Below are 22,500 nucleotides of genomic sequence, written 5' to 3' on the forward strand. Positions count from 1 at the left end.
CATAAATGGAGCCTGAGGACCGGAGGGAGGAAACACTTTGATCCGTTACAGCCTGATGGTGGCGCTGTCTTTACTTCACTTAGTGGACAGAGTGGTGTGGGCGTGGCTTCATTCTGTATCTCATGCTTATCCACCTGATGGTCCATACAGGCCACGCCCACTTCCATCCAGTACATGCATTCCATATTTGACAGTTTAGTAACAAACTAACTCTCTAACTTTGCTTTAGTTTGATGAAGTCAGAAATAAATCCATGATCAATAATTGAATTTCCGTGATATTTTCCCATCTTATTCCAATAATATCTTATAATAAAATGTAGAATAATCAAATAACAGTCATCAATATAAAACATTTAAAATTTTTAAATTCTTCAGAATAATAAATAATAACATGAATATATATTTGATATGATCTTATCTAATATCTAATCAATAACCTGATTCATTTGATCACTGGCGACACATTTGTTTATTACTGGTCTTTCCAGTGACGCGGCTGCTGATTGGCTGACAGAGATGTTGAAGGCGGAGCCTACCTGAGAAAGTTTCAGCCATGATGATGTCATTTTCTGAAATGTTTCCGATGCCAAAGTGAACCACGTCCATGTGACACTGCTCGTGGGCGTCGTAGGAGTCCACGATGTTCAAGATGGCCTCCACCGAGCCGTCCACGTCACCTGGAGGTCAAAGGTCACATGTTTGACAGCATCATGTTCATATTTGCCTTCAAACTCTTCCGATCAGTAATCGATTACAGACAGAGTGACTTTTGTCTCCCGGGGACACCGGAAGGTTGCTTGATGACCGCCTGATACATGTTGCTATGGTAATCGCATCCAGACCAGCGAACCCTGATGTCACACCCAGATGATGCAATGTGTTATGTTATGTTTGAGATGATTGGATTGATCAGTGACCTTTGATGATGATGGGCAGGTGGAGCTCCTCCCTCTGCGTCCTCTCTCCCGACCTCATGGCAAACTTTGACTTGTTAGCTCGGTACAGAGCCGACTTCCTCTGCCTCCAGCTCAGGTGCGACAGCTCCTCCCTCTCCTTCCTGTAGGCGTCATAGTGGAGCTTCTGTTTGGCCTGGATGGCGTCCTGCTCCTCCATCAGCTTCCCCTGCTCCTCCTCGTAACTCCTCCACTCCACCGCCTCCCGGGCCCTGTGCTGAAGAATCACAATCGTCAGAACCGTGGATGGACCTTCAGGTGTTGCGGTCCTGGGCGGCGGCTCCTGACCTCTGACTCCACCTCCAGGATCAGCTCTCCGGCGGACGGCAGCTCCTTCCAGCCCACCACCTCCACCGCCGCACTGGGCCCCGCCTTTGCCAAAGCCTGGCCGTTCTCATCGTACAGGAGGCGAACTTTGGCCCAGCTCCTCCCCGCCACCAGGACACAACCCTTCTTCAGCGTCCCCCGCTGGATGATGGCCGTGGTTACAGGCCTGAGGCAGGATACCATCAACACCAGAAGGAAACATTGATTGATATTTGGACATGATTACTTCCTGTTTAGACCAGGTCCAGGTCCCACTGACCCTTTGCCTCGGTCGATGCGGCTCTCGATGATGATTCCCTCCACAGAGCCCCGGGGGTCCGACTTCAGCTCCAAAACTTCAGCCAAAGCCACCGTGGCTTCGGCCAGAGCGCACAGGTTATCGCCCTGTCAACGACAAACAAATAGCTTGTATCCATGACAACAACTTTATTTCTGGCACTTTCCTTCAGCCGGTCCCGGTCGGTTTACCTTGAGGGCGGAGACGTGGATGGCCTGGACGTCTCCTCCAAACTGCTCACAGACCACATCGTGAGCCAGCAGCTCCTTCTTGACTCGCTCGGGGTCGGCCTGAGGTCTGTCGCATTTATTCACCGCCACGATGATGGGAACTGAACACAACCAAAGCCAGAATGAGTCTGGGGTCTCAGGGCCTCTTAGCTCTGGGTTGTGGTCTGGGACTTGTACCTTTGGCCTTCCTGGCGAGCTGGATGGACTCCACCGTCTGCGCCATCACACCGTCATCTGCTGCCACCACCAGGATGACCACGTCGGTGGCGTTTGCTCCTCGGGCCCTCATGGAGGAAAAGACAGCGTGACCCGGAGTATCCAGGAATGTGATCTTCTCCCCTGAAGGCAGCTGGACTAGAAACAAAACACACTGACCTTTAAACCCCTTTGGTCTACGCAAACCAACAAGTAGCGGTGGGGAAAGATATGATGAGGTCTGATGGGGTCTGATGGGGTCTGATGGGGTCTGATGGGGTCTGATGGGGTCTGATGATGTCTGATGATGTCTGATGATGTCTGATGGGGTCTGATGGGGTCTGATGAGGTCTGATGAGGTCTGATGGGGTCTGATGGGGTCTGATGGGGTCTGATGAGGTCTGATGGGGTCTGATGGGGTCTGATGGGGTCTGATGGGGTCTGATGAGGTCTGATGAGGTCTGATGGGATCTGATGGGGTCTGATGGGGTCTGATGAGGTCTGATGGGGTCTGATGAGGTCTGATGGGGTCTGATGGGGTCTGATGGGGTCTGATGAGGTCTGATGAGGTCTGATGGGGTCTGATGGGGTCTGATGGGGTCTGATGGGATCTGATGAGGTCTGATGGGGTCTGATGAGGTCTGATGGGGTCTGATGGGGTCTGATGGGGTCTGATGAGATCTGATGGGGTCTGATGAGGTCTGATGGGGTCTGATGGGGTCTGATGGGGTCTGATGGGGTCTGATGATGTCTGATGATGTCTGATGGGGTCTGATGGGGTCTGATGGGGTCTGATGGGGTCTGATGATGTTTGATGGGGTCTGATGATGTCTGATGGGGTCTGATGGGGTCTGATGGGGTCTGATGGGGTCTGATGATGTCTGATGGGGTCTGATGGGGTCTGATGGGGTCTGATGGGGTCTAGGTTTGTCAGCTTTGCGTAGTCTGTCACCGACTGAAGGAAACAATCTTCTTTTAATGTTTTCATTTTGCACAATGATAATCTAACTTCGACCTGAAAAAACCATGAAGATGCTGGGTGAGGATGAGGATGGTGTTTGTTACCGAGGAAGGCTCCGATGTGCTGTGTGATGCCTCCAGCCTCCATGGAAACCAGCTGGCTCCTCCTCAGACTGTCCAGCAGTGTAGTCTTCCCGTGGTCCACGTGACCCATGATCGTGACCACCGGGGGCCGTGGAACCAGACAGGCCGGCTCTGCTGGGGGTCTGAGAGAATGATGAAGAACAAGACTTAATGTAGGAAAGTCAGATGGAACAGTATTTCACAATAAAGCCCTTGTCTGGGATCATGTGCTGAGCCACAAGGCTTTTATTGTGACACTCGGGAGGAAGAGCAGCTCTCATTAGCCAAGTCTCCTCTTGCTCCAGCAGAGTCAACATGACAAGAACAACACTGAGCTGCTGACCAATCAGGAGCAGGAAAACCTACTTCCTGTGGACGTCTTTGTTCTCTCTCTCTCTGGTCTCGCGCATTTGGGCCCATCTGAACTTCATCCCTGATCGTATCACGACCTCTTTGATCCACTTCTCCTCCAGAACAGAGTCCAGGTCCAAAGAGTCCAGGTCCACCTCCGTGTTGAGGAGAGCTTCTAACACGTGATCTGAGGGAAGGAAGCACAATAAGCTCTGCTCCTTTAGGTTCTCTGTTTCAGGGCGGACGCTGCGTCTCTTACCAAAGTCTTTGTTCATGGCCTGAGCGAGAGCCCCCACCGTCATCCTCCGTCTGATCTCCACTTCCTGTTTGTCCGCTTTAGCTTTGCCTTGCTGGATTTTCTGGACTTTCTTCTGACCTTTGACCTGGGGACACATCGCAACTTAGGGGCCAATAGGAGATGGAGATTTGCACCACAGTGACCCCTCTGGTCAGATCAGGGAGGCAGTGGCTCAGTGGGTAGTGCTTCCGCTCGGGAACCGGAGGGTTGCCGGTTCAAGCCCCTGCCGAGGTGCCCCTGAGCAAGGCACCGAACCCTCAATTGCTCCCCCCACTGCGAAGGGTGGTAATGTAATGTAAGTCGCTTTGGATAAAAGCGTCTGCCAAATGATCGTAATGTAATGTAATGTAATATCAGGTATGACTCAGTGTAAGCATCTATGCACCTGACTGAGTTTGTTTAGGTTTGGGAACACTTTGGGAACACTTAACAATGTATTGCGTAAGTGTAAAGCAGAGCTATCACAGCGCCAGACGTGAAGAGGAGCGTTATGAAGAAGTGTCACCTCAGGCAAATGAACGAGGCCATACTTCTTGGTGTGGCAGCAGGAGAAAGAGGTCCAGACAACATCATCATCATCATCATCATCATGCTCCGTGTGTTTGAAAAATATTGTCCAACATTACATTACGATCATTTGGCAGACGCTTCTATCCAAAGCGACTTACATTACATTACCACCCTTCACAGAGGGGGGAGCATTTCAGGGTTCGGTGCCTTGCTCAGGGGCACCTCGGCAGGGACTCGAGCCGTTGACCCTCCGGTCTCACAGGCGGAAGCACTACCGACTGAGCTACTGCCTCCCAACATGAGACCGTGGGCCAAAAAAGTTGGGGAGCGCCGACAAAAGAAAGAAAGAACTAAAGCTTTGTGTTTACGGTGAATTCTGTCTCTCACCTGTTTGGAGGCGTGGCTCCTGTTCTGTTGGTAGATAAAAGAAGAGGCGGGGCTTCGGGTGAGACGGAGGAGAGGCGGAGCCAGTAAGCTGCTCGCCCTTCCCACCACAAATGACATCACATTCATACCTGCAGGTGAGTTAAGACTTTAAAAACCAGCTGATCAGATCATGTGACAGGAAGTAAACCAGCCAATCAACAAGCTTATCAGGATCAGCTGAACCTTCAGGGTCCTAGACTGAAAATAACTTCGTTTTCCGGCGTGCACTGACCGTCAGGGGGCGCTGATGTTCACCGGAGTGACTCCAAATACACAGCTAATACACATTTCATCAAACAAGCAGTTTGTGTTTTCAAAAACAGAGACATATTGAAACTGTCAGTTTGTTTACAATACGGAAAACGACTTGATAATACGATCAAGACATCGTTGACGTTCAGAGATTGACGATGAGAATCCAGCAGCTGCACCGAGAAAACTCACATTTCCTCTAAGACCTAATTTTTGAAATGTTTTGGCAAAGTCAAATTAACCTCAGAGATGTCGATGAGTCACAAACGTCACTCGGTTTGGTTGAAAAACCAAATATTTGACGCAGGAATCAAATAGAAGTTTGAATGGAGTCCGGAGCAGAAACACACAAGCGGAACAATAACAACAGGAAGAAAAGAAACGAGTCACCTGAAGTCTGCGAGTCCACTCAGGACAGCAAGGAGACACGGAGACCATGATCTGTCTCACCGCAAACACAACCTGACACACTGAGCCGCCATGACTGCAGAAGAAGACATCACAGCGACACAGCGACACAGCCCCCTAACGGCCGGGAGGGGAACGACACCAAAGAGAGGTCATGAGGAGGAGACAGACAGACAGACAGACAGATAGACAGATAGATAGATAGAGGGGAGGAGAGAGGAGGAGACTTCGGCCTTTGTTTCTCTGTGTGTGTGTGTGTGTGTGTGTGTAACAACAGAGTGAGGAACATGATTTCCTCTCTGGGATTAAAAGTATATCTTCTTCTTCTCTCTTATGTTTTCGTGGTGCGTTCAGGTTCTGTAGCTTCATTTTGTCTCAGTCAATCATGTTCATGGACTTTAACACTGTAAATGTTTTATTTTGATTGTAAAAAATGACAAATGGAAAAAATCTAAAGTGATTTTTGGCAAACAGAAACAAAACTCTAATTTACATCAACTATAAAAAAAAAACATACAAAGAGAAGATCTGCAAACAAAGTAAACGCTTCATCCTAACAGAAAGAAAATGAAACAGGATTACTTCGGAAATATGAAACTGAGCCAACAGATTCAGATTTCAGTGGGAAATATCTTAATCATCTTCATCCTCGCTCGGATGAGTCGAGTTCAAGCGGCTAGCCTAGCTTAGCACAAGGACAAGGGGGAAAACTGCTAGCCTAGCCTAGCTTAGCACAGAGACTGGAAGCGGAGGGGAACTGTTAGCCTAGCTTAGCACAGAATCAGGAAGCAAGATATTTTTGGATGTGTTTATTTTCTGTCATTGCTGCTTCTTGTGTGTTAAACTAATAATAATATATTCTTTCAATAATATATTCTTTCAATGTTTGTATTTTCGCTTAAATATTATTTACTATTATTTATTTTCACTTTTGGGGATTTCGAGGTAGAATTCATTTGTTTATCTATCTATCTGTTCTTCTAAATGATTTCATTGGTATTTTGTCACAAACTCACACACACACACACACACACATGCTAACTGTTATATTTTCTAACACAAATATGAACGTCCTTAAGAGTAAGCAAGATTTCATTTGCGTAGAAAGATTTTTACAAGGTGCTTCCGCCTCATGAGGGCGCTGTGCAGTGTAGTGTTGCCTTACAGCTGCAGAGACGTGACACCATAGAAAAAAGAAATAACTACAAATCAATAAATACAACAGTGTTCTTCATCCATGTTTGCAAAAGGCCTAAAATAGCACCACGATTGTAAATCAAATCTTATCAAATGTTTGGTCGGTTTGTCAAAAAGGCCGCAGGAGTCACATCACTGGAAAACATGAAACATCTACAAACATCACACACGTTAAACCACACTTTGCTCACAATTTATACAACAAATCTACCAAGATAAACATATTTTCTTCACGTTGACAGCAGATGTTTCATGTGCGAGAGGGCATCACCAAGCAACACGACACGTTTACTGTCCGGGAGGAGGGGCTTACAGCGCCCCCCACACCCCCGCAGGTCAGAGTCCATCAGTGTGTCCAAGAAGACAAACACAGCAGCCAACAACTGGTGGTGCAGCGTTTGGCTGGTTTCAGGTGTTGGTTTTGTTCTCCAGGTCCAGACTCTGAGGTGCCGGCAGTCTTGAAGGACCAACACAGGTCTGAGAGAACTCGTCTGACTCTTTGGTGTCTCACTGGCATTTCCACACAAATAAACTGGGGAAAGAAACAGACGTGTTAGCAAGCAGATCACCGAGTAATCAATCATACAGATAAAGAAGCGTTAGATGACCTGCAGTCACTTCCTCCAGCGCTGACAACAAACTTATCATCGCAAGAAAAGCGTATGTTGGTCACGTGAGCAGAGTGGCCGAAGTAACGCTTGTGTTTGGCCTACAAGAGAAATGCAAAGATGTGACAGCGGCAAAGACAGTTCAAAAGGCTGCAAGCATCACCATTATCAGAAACATCTCTTACAAACTTCTCCGGACATGGGAATTCAAAGAGCTTCAGGAGGCCGAAGTCGTCACCGGTCACCAGGTTGAGGCCAGTGTGGGAAACACAAGCGCAATTAACGTCGGCTTTCTCAGCATTACGGGGCCAAACTCCAAGAACCTCTTCACCCAGAATGCTACGAGAGAGAGAGAGAGAGAGAGAGAGAGAGAGAGAGAGAGAGAGAGAGAGTGAGAGAGAGAGAGAGAGAGAGAGAGAGAGAGAGAGAGAGAGAGAGAGAGAGAGACAGAGACAGAGACAGAGAGAGAGAGAGAGAGCGAGAGAGAGAGAGAGAGAGAGCGAGAGAGAGAGAGACAGAGAGAGAGAGAGAACCCACAGAGTGACATCATAGATGAAACGCTCCACAGAATGTTCCCTAGGCTCTAAAGTATGTTCCCTCGGGTGATCAGGCATCAGACGTCCATTGTCCGAATTGTGAGCCTCACCTGGTCCAGGTAGCCCAGGTAATCCTTTCAATGACAGTCTGCTCTGTGATGATCTTCCCAGAAGGAACCTCGTGGACCTGCCGAGTGTAAGTGCTGGTGGAGACCTGCAACAAAACCAGATAACAATTCCAATATAAATGTTTGTATTCAGTAAATATATTAATTGACCATTTACCCAGCTGATCTGCTTTAGTAACTTTGTGGTAATATCAATAAGGGTGTCAAAGGTCACATCATAGAGAAATAGAATCATTGTTTCTGACATTACTGATTCTCAAAATCAAACTAATATTTGCAGCACATGATCTTGTAACATATGTTAGTTGAAAGAAGTCACGTTGTCACTTTGTTGTTCACCTGGATGTGCCTGCTGTCAGCAGAAAAGTCGATCTGGATGACAAAGCCTGGGATGTCCTTACAGTAGCCAATCCGGTTGAGGGACGGCCCGAGAGACAGATCGTAGAAATCCACAGCACTTTCTACTGAACCCACCGCCAAAAAACTGTTATCTGGACTGAACCTGAACCACAGAGACACAAGCAACAGTCAGTGTGTGTGTGGTGATGTCCCAATGTCTTTTGTGGCTTCATCGGAAAGTTTGAGGGCAAATGTCCTACAGCACGCCCTGTGTAAGTATGGAAGAGTGATGTCGTACCGTATGTCCTGGATGGTGACACTGCGGTCTCTCTTCTTGCCCCAGACAGTGAGTGAGTTGACCAATAGGATGATGAACTCTCCATTCTCCATGCCAATGGAAACCATCTCTCCATTTGGACTGTAGGAGGTGCATTTAGCAGGATGGCCCAAACTCACCTTGTTCAGGAGTTTCTGACAGAGAGACATCACAGAACAAATGACTCAACATACATGTTATGTCCTAAGACAGCTGAGGCGGTCTCAGTCTAGGTTTTCACATCTGTACCTTATCAGCCAGGTCCCATATCCGGATGGTGCCATCATCGCTGGCAGAGATGAAGACGTCCTTGAAAGGATGTGTAGTCAAACCCCAGATCCCTCCCTGAGTGTGTCCATTGATCATGGTGTTGGAGGCCGCGTTCTTCTCTCCAACCTCAATGATCTCGCCATCTTTGGTTCCCACCAGGATTTTACCCTGGAGACAAAGCATTAAAGGTTAGAAGGAAATTTGACTTTGAATTTGTTTTCTTTCTTTTTTTTAATCTAAGAAACTTTTATTGAGGTTGAAAATAAAGTTGAATATTTGTATGAACGTTATTCAAATTATGTTGATATTTGTTATGTCCTGCGTTTGCTGAACTTCATTTGCTCGGTTTGGGTTTGGTACCTTCCCTCTGCAGACAGATCGGACGTTCTCCACCGGCTGGCCCGTCTCCAGCTGAAACGCCCTGCATCGCTTCATTTCCTGGTCCCACAGCTTCACGGCCCCGCCCTCCTTAGTCCTGTCCAACCACATCGCACACATCATCCTTTTATTGGGGGTTTGAACATATACCCACTTTAGGTCAGCTGTCTTCCAAGGCATTGATCTCGTGTTCTCATATTACAATCACCAGAGGAGATGATGAGCTTTTTGCGGTGAACCTTCTTAACTGACGTGAGGAACAACTAGAAGGAAAAGCTAGCTACCTTGCAAGCTTGTTTTTGAACATGCACTGATGCCCAAAATGTTCAAAAGATGGGGAGGTCTCCCTATCAACGGCCCACTGGAGCATTGACATCTCCAGGTAGGGAGCGGTCCTGAGGTCCCCCAAACCAAACCAAACACAAACCTAACCCACCCTGGCCTTCACAGGGCCTGAGATCTGAGCTGTATTATTGTGCTCTGATCCGCCAGCAGAACACAAGCTGCTGTTCACATCAAATACATCACAACCATTGTGGATTGTTGGCAACTCACGGTCGTTCCTTCCCCCCAGTGACGATGAGTCCGTCCCTCAGCGTGGTGTACATGGTGAAGACCGGACCACTGTGGGCCTTCCCCACAAGACGCACCAGGAAGTGGTCCCTCCATACGTAGACATCTCCGTTTATGGCACCAGTGAATGTCAGGTTGTTCTGGAGGAGACAGATGCTCACTTGTATCAACCGTAGATCTCAATCTGCCCTTTCTCAGGGAAAAGAGCTCCAAATGAAAATCACATGCTGATGAAACCAAACGTGTCCAATAAATTCTCTTGGTTTACATTTCCCGCGCTGGCTCCAGTTTGGTCTTTACACCTCACAAAGCTACACTGACATCGGTGTGTTGACTTCATGTGGACTTGACAACTTCCACACAACAACACCATTGAAACAACAGACAGCTCATTTACGGTCACGGCTCAGGGTGACGGTTTGATTCCAAGCTCCTCCTAGAGCTAGAGCTGTTCTATGTGTTGTTGAGCAAGGCACTGTGCCCCTTACTGCTCCTGGTGTGCAGGTTGTCTCCTTGCATGGTATGAGTGAATGTGAGGTCAATGAGTAGAGAACATCATGATCAGACTTGAAAGTGTAGGGGGAACTGTGGCTTGTGGCTTGAGCGCAGACTTACAGCACCAAAGGCCACAGACAGCATGGTCTGCATGCGTCCGTCCTCCACTGAGCCCATGACCCCTTTCTTATACACCAGCGAGCCTCCGACCAGCGTCCAGAACTTGATGTGTTTGATTCCCACTGACACAAACTGGGTGTCTGAGTCTGGTCTGAACTCCACCACGAAGATTCGCTCCATGTGTCCACTCTTACTGGTCACTTTGGTGCCTGGTGGAAAAGTTAAAGGTCAGTTTACATACTATTGTGAATATGTATTCTTTATTGATCAAATATTGTTATAAGAATGTTATTACTTTGTGTCCATAGATTCACAGTGTGTATCTATCAAGACTCTGTTGTGTGTGTGTGTGAGACAGTGTTTCTGTCCCCTAGTGGTCAAAACCACATACTGCAGCCTTATGCAGGAATTCATTTCCAGGCGTGATGCAAACTATTCATATTTTCTGTTTGTATACATCTGTAATGTAAGTATGCGGAGCAGAATTTGCTCAATCATCACTTGAAAGGCAGATTCATCATTAACATGTTCATGTTTCCTTGGCACCTGGTGTCATGTGTCGTTTTCAAACACGCCACATGTTACCTTCCTGCCACCTCCACACTGTGATGGTGTGTTCAGGCTCCACCCCCACAGACAGCAGCAGCTTCCCCGTGGCGCTGAAGTTGACGTAGCCGACACCTTTAGCATGCGAACAGCGAAGGATGGACAGGGTCTGCTTGGTCATGGCGTCCCACACATGGATGGATGGTGCCAGGCCTGTGGGGACATCAGAGCCATAGGAACCAAGGAACAAGGGGCCTCAGGACCAAGGAAACAAAAGTTTCAAGGAGCTAAAGATTTGAGGAAGTTTTCACTTCATGAACATCAAAAGGCAGGAAGTCCTTCAGGAAGCAGGAACCTTTACAGAAACTTTGTGTTTTTACACCCCAGGAACCAGTTTGTGTTCACGAACTGGAGCTCCTAAACCATTTTTATGTCCTACTCCTGGCTTGGTTCTCTTTTCCCTTTACTATCAGGTTTGGTGCAAAACTCCACTGGACTCCAAAGTCTTCTGCTTGGCACCAGAACAGCTCCTGTGCTGACTCTCTGGGCAACAAAAACGTTTTGGGACCTGGGACCTGGGACCGTTCTACTCCTGCTAATGCTGTCTGCATGGTTCCCACTTCAGGTCCTGCTAGTTCCTTGATCTTGCTGGAAACTGATTGTACTGCAAATCAATTAATTTCGGTGGAAATGTCCAGAATGGTTCAGGGTGAGTTCAGTGGTCGGAGCAGTTCTTCATGAGCTGAAGACAAACCATGCATGTACGTTTGTTTACATTGGTGTGGACATTAACAGAGATGGGTCGGGGGGGGGGGGGGGGACGACACACACTTCTGTATGAGGGAGAACACGTGAAATGAGCAGAAACACAAGGATGAGCGGACGTGATGAGCCGTGCAGAGTCTTACCTGGCAGCTCGCTGATGTCACCTGGTGATGAGGTGAGGCAGAGGTGACGATGAGGAAGCAGTGCAAAACAGGAAGTAAGAGCAATGAATGGACCAATAAGGCAGCCAGCCCATGAAAAGTGAGAATGGTGATAGACAGTTCAACTTAAGATCAGGTGGTGATCAAGCAAAGGTCAAAGGTCACACAAGACCCATCAAACAATAATACCATCATCATGATGACTTTAAGCTGCTTTACAACATGTTTCACGTTTCAGCTCACACTCATAGAACCAGAGACTCTGAAGGTAAACTAGCTTACTTTAGGTTCTACGGGTGTGAGACGCTCCACAGCTAACCCTAACCCTGCTCCACTGCTGGAGTTAAGGTTAAAGGTCGAACACAGAAAACGCAGGATGAGGTCTCACCGTCTCTGTCTCTCTCTGTCTTTCTCTCTCTATGTCCCTGTCTCTCTCTCTATGTCTCTGTCTCTCTCTCGATGTCTCTCTCTCTATGTCTCTGTCTCTCTCTCTATGTCTCTCTCTCTATGTCTCTGTCTCTCTCTCCATGTCCCTGTCTCTCTCTCCATGTCCCTGTCTCTCTCTCTCTCTCTATGTCTCTGTCTCTCTCTCTGGGTGTGAGCGAGCACCTGAACCTATGCATGCCGACCAAGCGCCACTCACCGATCTGTCCGGTGGCGATGATGTTTTGGTATTTGGGGTGTTGGTTGACAGTCAGACAGAGGATGTCGTCTGTGTGCTCCAGGTAGAAACTCTGAGTTCCTGTCAAGACAGGAAACAGGATGTTGTCACCACCAGAACATTACTGCCCACGTTGTGTTTGTGGGTCATGATGAGGAAGTTTGGAACAAATGCAGGAAGTGAACGATGCAAACATTCATCTAAGAGAAACTTAGTATGTTCCAAATGCAGTGAGAGTCTCTGCATTTGGAACACGGGAACGTAAACTGACCGGCAGACAGGTTCTGGACGACCACGGCGGCGGCGGTGTGAAAGACGATGTCTGATCCGTCATTGAGGTAATGGAGGTTATTTCGACAGTCGAAGCCTCTGTAGCCAAAAACGTGATCCAACACCAACTCCTGAGGAGCAACGGCAGAGAGAAACGTGATGACTCAGCACTGCTTTCACATAGGCGTTGCCAGGGCGATGACCTCACACTGACCTCCACCACTTTCTTCTTCTTTGCCACGTTGTTGGTCAGTAGTTTTTCGGGCAGCGGTGCAGCTCGGCTCACGGGAGGCCTGCCAACACCAACATCACCAATCAGCACCAACTACTTCATAACCAAATCAACAAACCATCATCTGGCTCACAGGTGTCAAACTCACGGCCCGCGGGCCAAATCCGGACGGCCAAGTCGTTTTATGTGGCCTGGGAGAGCGAAGAGCCTTTAAGCGCAAATTGTCCATAAACTACATTTCCCACAATGCATGTCGATTTTGCGTCCTGCGAGGTGACGGCATCCCGACACTAAAGCGCAGCGTTTCCACATCAGCGTCAGATCGGCGTTTCACCAAGGTGACTTTCCGAGGATAGATTCTCTGATACTTTAGTAAATGATTCCTTCATGTAATCTTCGTCTGTGAGCGGCTCTCCGTGCCTCACCACCTTCTCAAATTCATCGTCTTGATCAATTTGCTCTCCCCAGCTTTCCACAGCAGTATACAAATCACTCTTTTGTGTTCATTTCCTGCTTTGTACTTTTCAGTAAATGCTGTGTGTTTTTGCTAGAAATGTCTTGGAATATTTCGCCTTTTATTTCTCTTATTTATTATTATTTCTCTCTCTTTTCTCATTATTATTAATTGTTATTATTTCTCTCCTGTATAGTTGTCAGTGAAAGCAGATTGTAACTGTCCAGGCAGAATTCAACTCTATGTTCCTCCAAGACTTGTTTAGAGATAGTGAGTCAGTTCAGTTCACATTTCTACACAGATGTGGTCATATATGTACATTTAAGATCATACAAGTTGTTTTGTTGTTTTTTCCCTGCAGAAAAAGTTTGGTAACCACTGACTTAAGAAATGTCAGGTTGTTCATAATATGTTTTGTAAAAAGATAGTTATAGTTAAATAAAAGTAAACATTTGCAATATGAACTTGTACTTCTTTGCACTACAACAAAGGGAAAACTTGGAGTTTTCATTTATACGTTATTAAAGGTAAAGGTGATTTGTTTTGATCTCTGAGGCTAAGTTATATTTCCTCACTCAGTTGTTATTTTTACATCCATGACTTAAACACGGTACACACAACATGCACACACCCACACCCCACACAGTCCGTATACAAGTAGATGATGGTAGAGCGATGCAGAGTGAGGAGGGTTGCCCCTTGCAAGCGCCCAGGAGCAATTTTGGGGGTTAGGTGCCTTGCTCAAGGGCTCACCTCGGCAGTGGCTCAGGAGATGTGCTGGCATCCCTCCAGCTACCAGCCTTCATCCTTAGTTTTTGGTCTTCGTGGGATTCGAACCGGCGACCCTCCAGCTTCCAGCCAAGTCCACTCCAGACTGAGCCACTGCCGCCCCGTTATGCTGTGACTTTACTAATCCGGCCCACTTGAATCTAAATTGGGCTGAATGTGGCCCCAAACTAAAATGAGTTTGACGCCCCTGATCTATCTGGTACTGTGCAGGGTTGTGGGCGGGGCCAGGGGCTGCGGCCCGCTCGTGTACGACTGTCTTACTTGTCGTCCACGGGAGCTTCTCGGTGCTGAAGGTGTGGTTTGGTTCCTGACATGTTCCTGATGCTGGCTGAGTAGATCTTTGTGACGTAATCCACCGCTTTCTCTCGGGCGACGTCGCTGTCGTATCCTGAAACAGGAAGTCCGTGACAGTACTGCTTTATCTGGGACATTTCAAGCAATAAACTCCACAATCACCGGGTGAGTATTTACATCAGCACCAGGTCCAAGTCAAGGTCCAGCAGGCTCGGTGTGACCTTACCTCCGTCCTCCTCCGTGTCGTCGTCCGACTCCTCGCTGTCCACAGCTTTGCTCTCCTTGTGTCCCGGCGGTTCTCTGGTCCATATCATCAGCGCCGTGTCGGCCCCGCCCACCGACAGCAGGGCCGAGTCGTCATTGGACCAGCGGACGTTGGTGACGTTGGTGCTGTGAGCCACATATTTCTTAAACTTGGAAAACTGACCCTAAAGAGAGTTTTAGATGGAAAATAAAGGGAAATCATCTGAAAAAAGCTCAAATAAACAGCCACGACTTAGAAACCTTCATCATCTTCATCATCTTCATGTCTGAACTCTGTCTGAGCTGTGTCAGTGTGTAGATGTTCTTCTCCTCCTCTTCAGGTCTGTAGGTCTCTAATGGACCCTTATGGATCCATGAACACGAGCCTCTACAGCTCCTCTGCATGAAGACAGAAGCTTTGGTACATACTAATCTGTTGACCTCTGACCTTTGACCCTGAACCCTCTGATGTTGTCATGGATCATCTATCTATGGATCCATATGGTCCATTCAAAGACCTACAGACCTGAAGAGAAGCACAAACCTCTACACAATGACACACTGACTGAGTTCAGAGGTGAATTTCTGAATGAATGAAGTCACTTTAATCCCTTTGACTTTTAGCTTTGCACAAAAGCATGACAGAGGTCTGAGAGAGAGACCAGTCAGGCCATCAGACCACAGACCAAATACACAAACTGTTCCCCTGGCTCACCTAAGACAAAAAATGCATATCATGGACAACAATTGCTAACTTTCTGGCAGCAAGGCCACGCCCACGCCACCAAGGCCACGCCCACCAGCTCAGCACAACTCAGAAACTGAAGAGAGACGCAATATTGGTGGGCGGGACTTGTGTCAGGTGACGTGGTGCTCCCTGGGAAATATAGCTTAGATATGAATCACACGTATGCAGCTTGTATCTATGGCAACAGCACTCACCCTACAAGGGAAGCTGAAGAGTTTGAGGAAGCCGAAGTCATCTCCAGTGGCAAGCAGCTTGTGATCTTTGGTGAGGGAACACGTGTTGACGAAGCTGAGCGTGGGCCAGATCCCCTCACAGGTCGGACCCAGAACAGACGTCCAGCTCACCCAGTCCAGCTTCTCAAACTGGAAACACACACACACACACACACACACATGAGAAACAACCTGCTGACGCTTCAGTTCCAAACAGGACAACCCAAGTGTGAACTGTGACCTCTGGCGTGCTGATGTTCTGTTTGCGACCTCGCGGAGCTTCAAAGAACAGATGCTCTTTGGCCCCCGTGTTCACCTGCAGCAGCTTTCCTGAACACGCACAAACACATACAAGCAGAGGAGCAGCTGTCAGAAATCTGTGATGGTGGTGGTGGTGGTAGTGATGGTGATGGTGATGGTAGTGATGGTGATGGTGGTGATGGTGATGGTAGGGATGGTAGTGATGATGATGATGATGGTGATGGTAGTGATGATGATGGTAGTGATGGTGATGGTAGTGATGGTGATGGTGATGGTAGTGATGGTGATGGTAGTGATGATGATGGTAGTGATGGTGATGGTAGTGATGATGATGGTAGTGATGGTGATGGTAGTGATGATGATGGTCGTGATGGTGATGGTGATGGTAGTGATGGTGATGGTGATGATGATAGTAGTGATGGTGATGGTAGTGATGGTGATGCTAGTGATGGTGATGCTAGTGATGGTGATGCCAGTGATGGTGATGGTGGTGATGGTGATGGTGATGGTAGTGATGGTAGTGATGGTGATGGTAGTGATGGTGATGGTAGTGATGGTGATGGTAGTGATGGTGATGCTAGTGATGGTGATGCTAGTGATGGTGATGGTGGTGATGGTGATGGTAGTGATGGTAGTGATGGTGATGGTAGTGATGGTAGTGATGGTGATGGTAGTGATGGTGATGGTAGTGATGGTGATGGTAGTGATGGTGATGGTGGTGATGGTGATGGTAGTGATGGTGATGGTGGTGATGGTGATGGTAGTGATGGTGATGGTGGTGATGGTGATGGTAGTGATGGTGATGGTGGTGATGGTGATGGTGGTGATGGTGATGGTAGTGATGGTGATGGTGGTGATGGTGATGGTAGTGATGGTGATGGTGGTCTCTGCTGACCTCGACAGTCCCAGTCGATGTGAGTGATGTAGCTGTTTGCTCCTTTACAGATTCCAACTCTCTTACTGGTCAGGACGTTATAAATGTCCACAAAGGAATCATGGGAGGCCACGGCCAGATACTTGCCGGCATCTGAAACACACAGAAGCAGGAAGTCAAACCTGAACCAGAAGTTTGAGCAGAATAGCTGGAACCTTCTTAACTGAACACTGCTAACATGGTTCTGGAAAATGTGAAGCCTGACTCTTTGCTTAACACGTCGCAGAGCTCCTCCAGCAGGGGGCAGCGGGGAGGGACTTCCTCTGGGAAAGGACAGAAAATACCTCCTTTCTTATTGCCCAGTGCTGCAGCGCCACTCAGTGGGCAGTCTGAGCGGACACCCTTATCTATAGGCCGCTCGGCTCCGGTCCGGTTCCTGTACCGTGGGAGAAGCGGATGTCGGAGATGAGCTCCCTCCGGTGGTGGAAGGTCACCATGTCCTCCAGCGTGTCGGCGTTCACCACCAGGAAGCTGCCGTCGTTCAGACCCACGGCCAGAGCTTTACCATCAGGAGAGAAGGAACAGCAACGGCCGCCTGGAACACAGAGACGACATGTTAAGGCTCAGAGGTGCTGGTCTTGATTGACAAGTAGTGATCCTACTGTAGCTGCAAACAGATGAAGCAGTGTAAAGATAACAAGACCAGGTGTGTTTGCTCAAGAGTTGCTGGTTGCTGCCGCTGTCTCTACGTGCTTCTCACCTTTCTTCAGTTTTCTGACGGCGACCATGCGGTGATTAGCAGAAAGCTCCCAGATCCTCAGAGTTTTATCATCGCTGACCGTGGCACAGACAGGAAGCAGAGGGTGAGCGGCCAAACCCCAAACTTCGCCCTCCATGTGACCCTGAACACACACACACACACACACACATACATACATATTCCTTTGAATCTCAACACATTGCAGATTGAATCAAATCTCTGATCTGTGTCCTGCACCTGAACCAGTAGAGTCATGGGTCCGCTCTTATCGATCTCCAGAATCTCTCCATTCTTGGTTCCCACCAGGATGTGTCCGTGTCCCAAAGTAATGGCCCGGATGGACGGGTTGTCCTCCAGGAGAAGACCTGAGACACAAATGTATGGATCTGTTCCAATCAACCTGAGATCTTTAAGTGTAGAGACCTTCAGCTCTAAACTGGTGTGTTTGAACCTTTGGATGTGGGTGAGAGTGCCGCTCTCTTGATGGCGTATGACTTCAGACACCTCTCGAACGCGTCGTCCCAAAGCTCCACGATGCCGTCTTTCCCCCCCGTCACAAAGCCCTAAACGCAGATCACAACCGCTCAGCCTCATGTGTGTTCTGTTGTCTGTAGGGTCTGTGGCCACGCCCCTTCTGTACCTTGTCCAGGGAGCACATGGCAAACACAGGACCGTCATGGGCCTTGATGGTCTTGATGAGCGTGGTGTCTCTCCACATGTAAACATCTCCGTTTGTGGCTCCTGAGAACACCAGGTCCTCTGAGCGACCGTAACATGCCGACATCATGGTCTCCTGCTTTCCCAGGTTCCCAAAAATCCCACGTTTAAATGTGAGGCCGCCACCTGCAGGTGAAGGCAGACAACACACTTTCTGAAACTAAGACAGTTTGACTGTTTCCTGGTTATTTATGACAACAGCTTCATGCAAAGACTGCAGGCAGAGGTGAACTGTTGGGCCTTGGTGGAGGTATGAACTGATCATGTATAGATACCTGAGTGCTGCCAGAACTTAATGTGCTTCATGCCCACAGTGAGCAGTTTGTCCATACGAAACGGGTTACTCCTCACCACCAAGATCTTCTCCTTATGCCCCCTGAGAACAAGACCACTCAGTCAGAGGTCAGAGGTCAGACGCAGACGTACAGACAGGTGTGTAGGCTCACATGTACCTAGCTTTAGCCAGCCGCTCTCCTTTCTTCCAATCCCAGATGACAATGGAGTGAAATTCATCAATTCCAGCTGAGATCAAACTCTTCCCGTCCGCTGAAACGGGAGAAAGGAGAGATGAACGCCGTACATACACACAACATGTACACAGGTTAGAGATGATCAGCTGGTGTAATATCACCACCACACCAGCAGGGGCAGAGCAGAGAAGTTCTAACCGATGCTCCATTCTCCCTTTAGAACCTAAATGTTTGACACAGTTGGTGGTGGAAAGCTGCTCTTCATCTTCACTCTTCATCTTCACACTATCTATACCGACGTTTTTGTGGAGTTTTGCCCGTTTTTGTCGTACCTGTGAATTCTAAAGCACAAACTCCTTTGCTGTGGTGACCTTTCAACAAAGAAAGACACTTCAGAGACTGAATGTCCCAAACATGGACGGCCGGGTCCCTCCCCACCTACACACACACACACACACACACACACACACACACACAGTTAGGGCACTGATTCTTCCTGGCGGTACCAAGCGTTGTGATTGGCTGAGCGTACCTGTGCAGTGGCCACGTAGTCTTTGAGGGGGTGGATGGTCAGGCTGAGGATGTCGTCGTCGTGTCCCAGGTAGAACCTCTGGCTGTGCTGCAGTCGGTTGTACACGACGGCCACGGCTGCCACGTGGTACACCACCTCGCCCGCCTGGCTGTAGAACAGGTTGTTGCGGCAGTCGAAGCCGCGGTACCTGCAAGTGAGAAACAGGAAGGACGACCAGGACCAGGAACAGGACCAGCACCAGGACCAGGACCAGGACCAGGACCAGGACCACCCAAACAGGACACCATACAGGAAACAGAGTTATTGGTCTGAATGTGAGGAGCCCCGAGAACCACAACAGATGGTCAGGAAAGATTTGGAAATGATATGTCTTTATTTAGAAATGATTAGAAAGACGCTGATGCAGATCCATTCAGCCTGTCTCTCCTTCTCTGACTCAGCTCCATCTCAGCTCCATGATGCTGCTAGTTGATGTTTGTAGCTCTGCCAGACACTCGGCTCTGCCTGGAGACACAGAGCTCCTATCTGAAGAGGACTGAGGGACCACCAGATCCAAGTCCTACTGATCCAGAAAGCCTGCTGATCCAGATGCAGATCCTACTGACCCAGATCCTACTGATCCAGTTCCTCCTTGGCAGAGGTAATAAATATGTATATTACAATTGAAGGTTATCTGTGGTTTGCAGATTGAGACCTGTGACCTATGAACCTGTTTGTTTACTATCCCAACTTTATTATGATACGCTTCCTTACACCTTTGTTGTTTCAGTCTGTCATGTGTTTGTTGTTACCCGTGGACAAACTGCAGCCGCAGCCCCTCCTCTGGAGCTTTCTGACGCTTCAGGGAACCAATCAGCTTCTTCCTCAGCTGTGGCAGGTCCTCCTTATACACCTGCCCACAAACAGGAAGCAATCATGTTAAGTCACTAGAGGAAAGGTCACAGGGGCATTAACAGCAGATTAGACTCCGCCCACTGTTGTCAGACTGAAAGCGTGTATTGGTCACCTGCCGCTCGTAGCTGGTCTGAGCTTCCTGTTCGATGTCCGAATCGAGCTCTGGGACGTCCGACACGTCAGAGTCTGACTCGCCGCTGTTTGAGTCGGCGTAGCCCTCTGACGAGAAGATGGCAAACACCAGAGGATCTCAGAAACCTTCAGAGGTTTCCACACTACACAAATCTGAGCCATGTTCCAAACTGAACGTGTTTATCATTCACACTTCCTGTTCCTCACACTCCTCCTCCTTGTTTGCCTTCGTCACTTGACATGACTTTTCTGCTGTGTTTGATCTTTTTTCTTGGATTTGCAGCATTGATGTGTTAGTGCCAACATGACACACACACACACACACACACACACACACACACACACACACACAATAAAGAAAGTAACAAACGTCGCAATAAATACTGAGGAGATGAGAGGCGGAGTCACCTTGGAGGAGGGGCTCCAGCACGCCATTCATCACACCTTCAGGCAGGAACCTCCACTGGAAGACGGCGTGGTCGGCCCCCCCCGTGCTGACCACCCACTGCAGGTCATTGGACCAGCGGACGTTGGTCACATGGGCAGAGTGACCAATGTACTTCTTAAACTTGGCTCCTGTGAAAGACAGAGACGAGGATGGGACTGGACCAAAGACTCAAACTGTCAGAGGATCAGTGGCACTAAAGCCTCACGTGACCCCATCATGTGATGCTATGGGGTCACGAGGGCCGCGCCTCATCAAAGGAGAGAAGAAGAAGAAGAAGCACACTGACCTTTCTTCAGGCAGGGGAACCTGAAGAGTTTGACCAGGCCGAGGTCGTCGCCACTCACAAGCACGGCGCTGCTGTAGTTGGCGTCCACAGAGTTCACGTTGGTGACGTTGGAGTATTTGGGCCAGATGCCGTTGACCTCTGCCCCCACCACGCCCGTCCAGCTCATCCAGTGGATTCCCTTCACTTCCTCTTGAGGCAGCAGCTTCCCTGCTGTGGTGCAGGAGGTCAGAGGTCATTCCAATGTATACACTCAGTGTGATTACTATAGGCCACACTGTGATGAAGATTGTTTACACACCTGAATTAATCAATTTCATTTACAATCAAAAGTGTTTACATGATTATTTATTGATTATGAGATTTTTTTTTTCAAGGATTTATTGTGTCGATCACAGTAAAATGAAAGTTTTTCAGTAGTGCTCGTGTGGTGTTTGCACAGAATCCTCTAGGGGGTTGATTGATAAGTAATGAGCCATACTTCGATTGAGAAGGTTGTGCATAGTTTAGTCTGAATGATAAATCCTGAGCCCAGCATAGTGATGCAAGAAATGCAGAGGGAGGCTCACAACTTATCAGTCATCCATCGGTACCTGGCATGCGGTAGCAGAGTCGCTCTCCGGCGCCATCGTTGGTCTGCAGGAAGCGGCTGTCCACTGACCAGTCCAGGTGCGTGATGAAGGAGGACGAGCGGCTGCACTCGCCAACCTTCTTGTAACGTTGGCTGACGGCGTAGATGTCCACCAGCCCGTCGTTGGACCCCACAGCCAGGAAGGAGCCGTCTGGGGAGAACTTCAGCTCGTGGATCACCTCCTTCCTGTCCTTGATGTGCACCACCTCCGTCATGTCCCTACGGACACCAGACAGGGTTTAGCTTCATCAACATTCAGTAGCATCAGTTACCTGAGGCCTCACATTCTTAGGTTATTCATAAGGTCAAAGGTCAGAAAGTGATCACCTGACACGCAGCACAGTGAAGGAGCCGTCCTTCATCCCCAGAGCCAGCTGAGAGCCGTCATTATTAAAGGAAACGCTGCGAACCGACTCCTCCATGTTACAGCGAGCCAGGAGGGTGTGATCGGGAAGACTCCACAGCCTGAGGGGGGGAGGGATAACAGAGTGAGGCAGAGCTGTGACCTGCTGAGACCTGCTGGGACCTGCTGGGACCTGCTGGGACCTGCTGGGACCTGCTGGGACCTGCTGGGACCTGCTAACCTGACTGAACGGTCGTCACTTCCTGTCACAGCAACGGGCTGCTTGGGGTGCAGGTCCAGCGCCCACAGTTCGCCCTCACTGTGTCCCTGCATCAGCAGCACCGGCTTGTCTCGGTCTCGCACCATCACCTCGAAGATCTCGCTGTCCTGGGTCCCTGCCAGGATGCGGTCTGCCTTCCAGCAGACGCTGCGGATGGAAAGACCTGGAACACAGAAAATCGTCTCACCCTCAACCCTTTGATAAAGCTTATAGTTAGAGGCCTCTCTC

At 48.7% G+C, this 22,500-nt stretch overlaps 2 protein-coding genes and 1 long non-coding RNA gene across 3 annotated transcripts in view; 1 reads left to right on the forward strand and 2 right to left on the reverse strand.

Annotated features, from left to right (window-relative positions):
- mtif2 (mitochondrial translational initiation factor 2) overlaps positions 1-5,401 on the reverse strand; it is a 7,026-nt gene extending 1,625 nt beyond the window's left edge. The window contains exons 1-12 of the mRNA XM_076140603.1: positions 5,295-5,401; positions 4,614-4,741; positions 3,678-3,801; positions 3,434-3,605; positions 3,050-3,210; positions 1,967-2,143; positions 1,751-1,890; positions 1,542-1,666; positions 1,244-1,448; positions 920-1,172; positions 539-679; positions 1-12 (exon numbers count right to left, since the gene is read on the reverse strand). The exon at positions 1-12 is cut by the window's left edge and continues 153 nt beyond it. Coding sequence (XP_075996718.1) covers positions 1-12; positions 539-679; positions 920-1,172; positions 1,244-1,448; positions 1,542-1,666; positions 1,751-1,890; positions 1,967-2,143; positions 3,050-3,210; positions 3,434-3,605; positions 3,678-3,801; positions 4,614-4,739 — 1,636 coding nt within the window. The 5' untranslated portion in view covers positions 4,740-4,741; positions 5,295-5,401. The remainder of the gene's footprint in view (positions 13-538; positions 680-919; positions 1,173-1,243; positions 1,449-1,541; positions 1,667-1,750; positions 1,891-1,966; positions 2,144-3,049; positions 3,211-3,433; positions 3,606-3,677; positions 3,802-4,613; positions 4,742-5,294) is intronic.
- Positions 3,798-4,283, forward strand: LOC142990744 (uncharacterized). The gene is made up of 2 exons (XR_012960825.1): positions 3,798-3,883; positions 4,120-4,283. It is a non-coding gene; the product is annotated as an uncharacterized LOC142990744 (long non-coding RNA).
- Positions 5,402-6,343: 942 nt separating the features above from the next.
- LOC142990742 (echinoderm microtubule-associated protein-like 6) overlaps positions 6,344-22,500 on the reverse strand; it is a 19,620-nt gene continuing 3,463 nt past the window's right edge. Inside the window, 36 exon segments of the mRNA XM_076140602.1 lie at positions 6,344-7,041; positions 7,118-7,218; positions 7,303-7,456; positions 7,764-7,867; positions 8,121-8,283; positions 8,419-8,591; positions 8,686-8,874; positions 9,067-9,181; positions 9,640-9,797; positions 10,273-10,481; positions 10,858-11,031; positions 11,727-11,747; positions 12,388-12,486; positions 12,677-12,806; positions 12,890-12,968; positions 14,412-14,538; positions 14,671-14,872; positions 15,630-15,797; positions 15,889-15,977; positions 16,804-16,935; positions 17,225-17,377; positions 17,543-17,684; positions 17,780-17,907; positions 17,994-18,105; positions 18,183-18,385; positions 18,535-18,635; positions 18,712-18,805; positions 19,062-19,167; positions 19,262-19,448; positions 20,053-20,153; positions 20,268-20,374; positions 20,696-20,863; positions 21,022-21,231; positions 21,612-21,868; positions 21,977-22,114; positions 22,234-22,435. Of these exon segments, the coding sequence (XP_075996717.1) occupies positions 7,017-7,041; positions 7,118-7,218; positions 7,303-7,456; positions 7,764-7,867; positions 8,121-8,283; positions 8,419-8,591; positions 8,686-8,874; positions 9,067-9,181; positions 9,640-9,797; positions 10,273-10,481; positions 10,858-11,031; positions 11,727-11,747; positions 12,388-12,486; positions 12,677-12,806; positions 12,890-12,968; positions 14,412-14,538; positions 14,671-14,872; positions 15,630-15,797; positions 15,889-15,977; positions 16,804-16,935; positions 17,225-17,377; positions 17,543-17,684; positions 17,780-17,907; positions 17,994-18,105; positions 18,183-18,385; positions 18,535-18,635; positions 18,712-18,805; positions 19,062-19,167; positions 19,262-19,448; positions 20,053-20,153; positions 20,268-20,374; positions 20,696-20,863; positions 21,022-21,231; positions 21,612-21,868; positions 21,977-22,114; positions 22,234-22,435 (5,021 nt within the window). The 3' untranslated portion in view covers positions 6,344-7,016.

This window comes from Genypterus blacodes, unplaced genomic scaffold (assembly GCF_046128005.1).
Source record: "Genypterus blacodes isolate CSIRO-AG114 ecotype Tasmania unplaced genomic scaffold, CSIRO-AGI_Gbla_v1 ptg000714l_1, whole genome shotgun sequence".
Classification (NCBI taxonomy): Eukaryota; Metazoa; Chordata; class Actinopteri; order Ophidiiformes; family Ophidiidae; genus Genypterus; species Genypterus blacodes.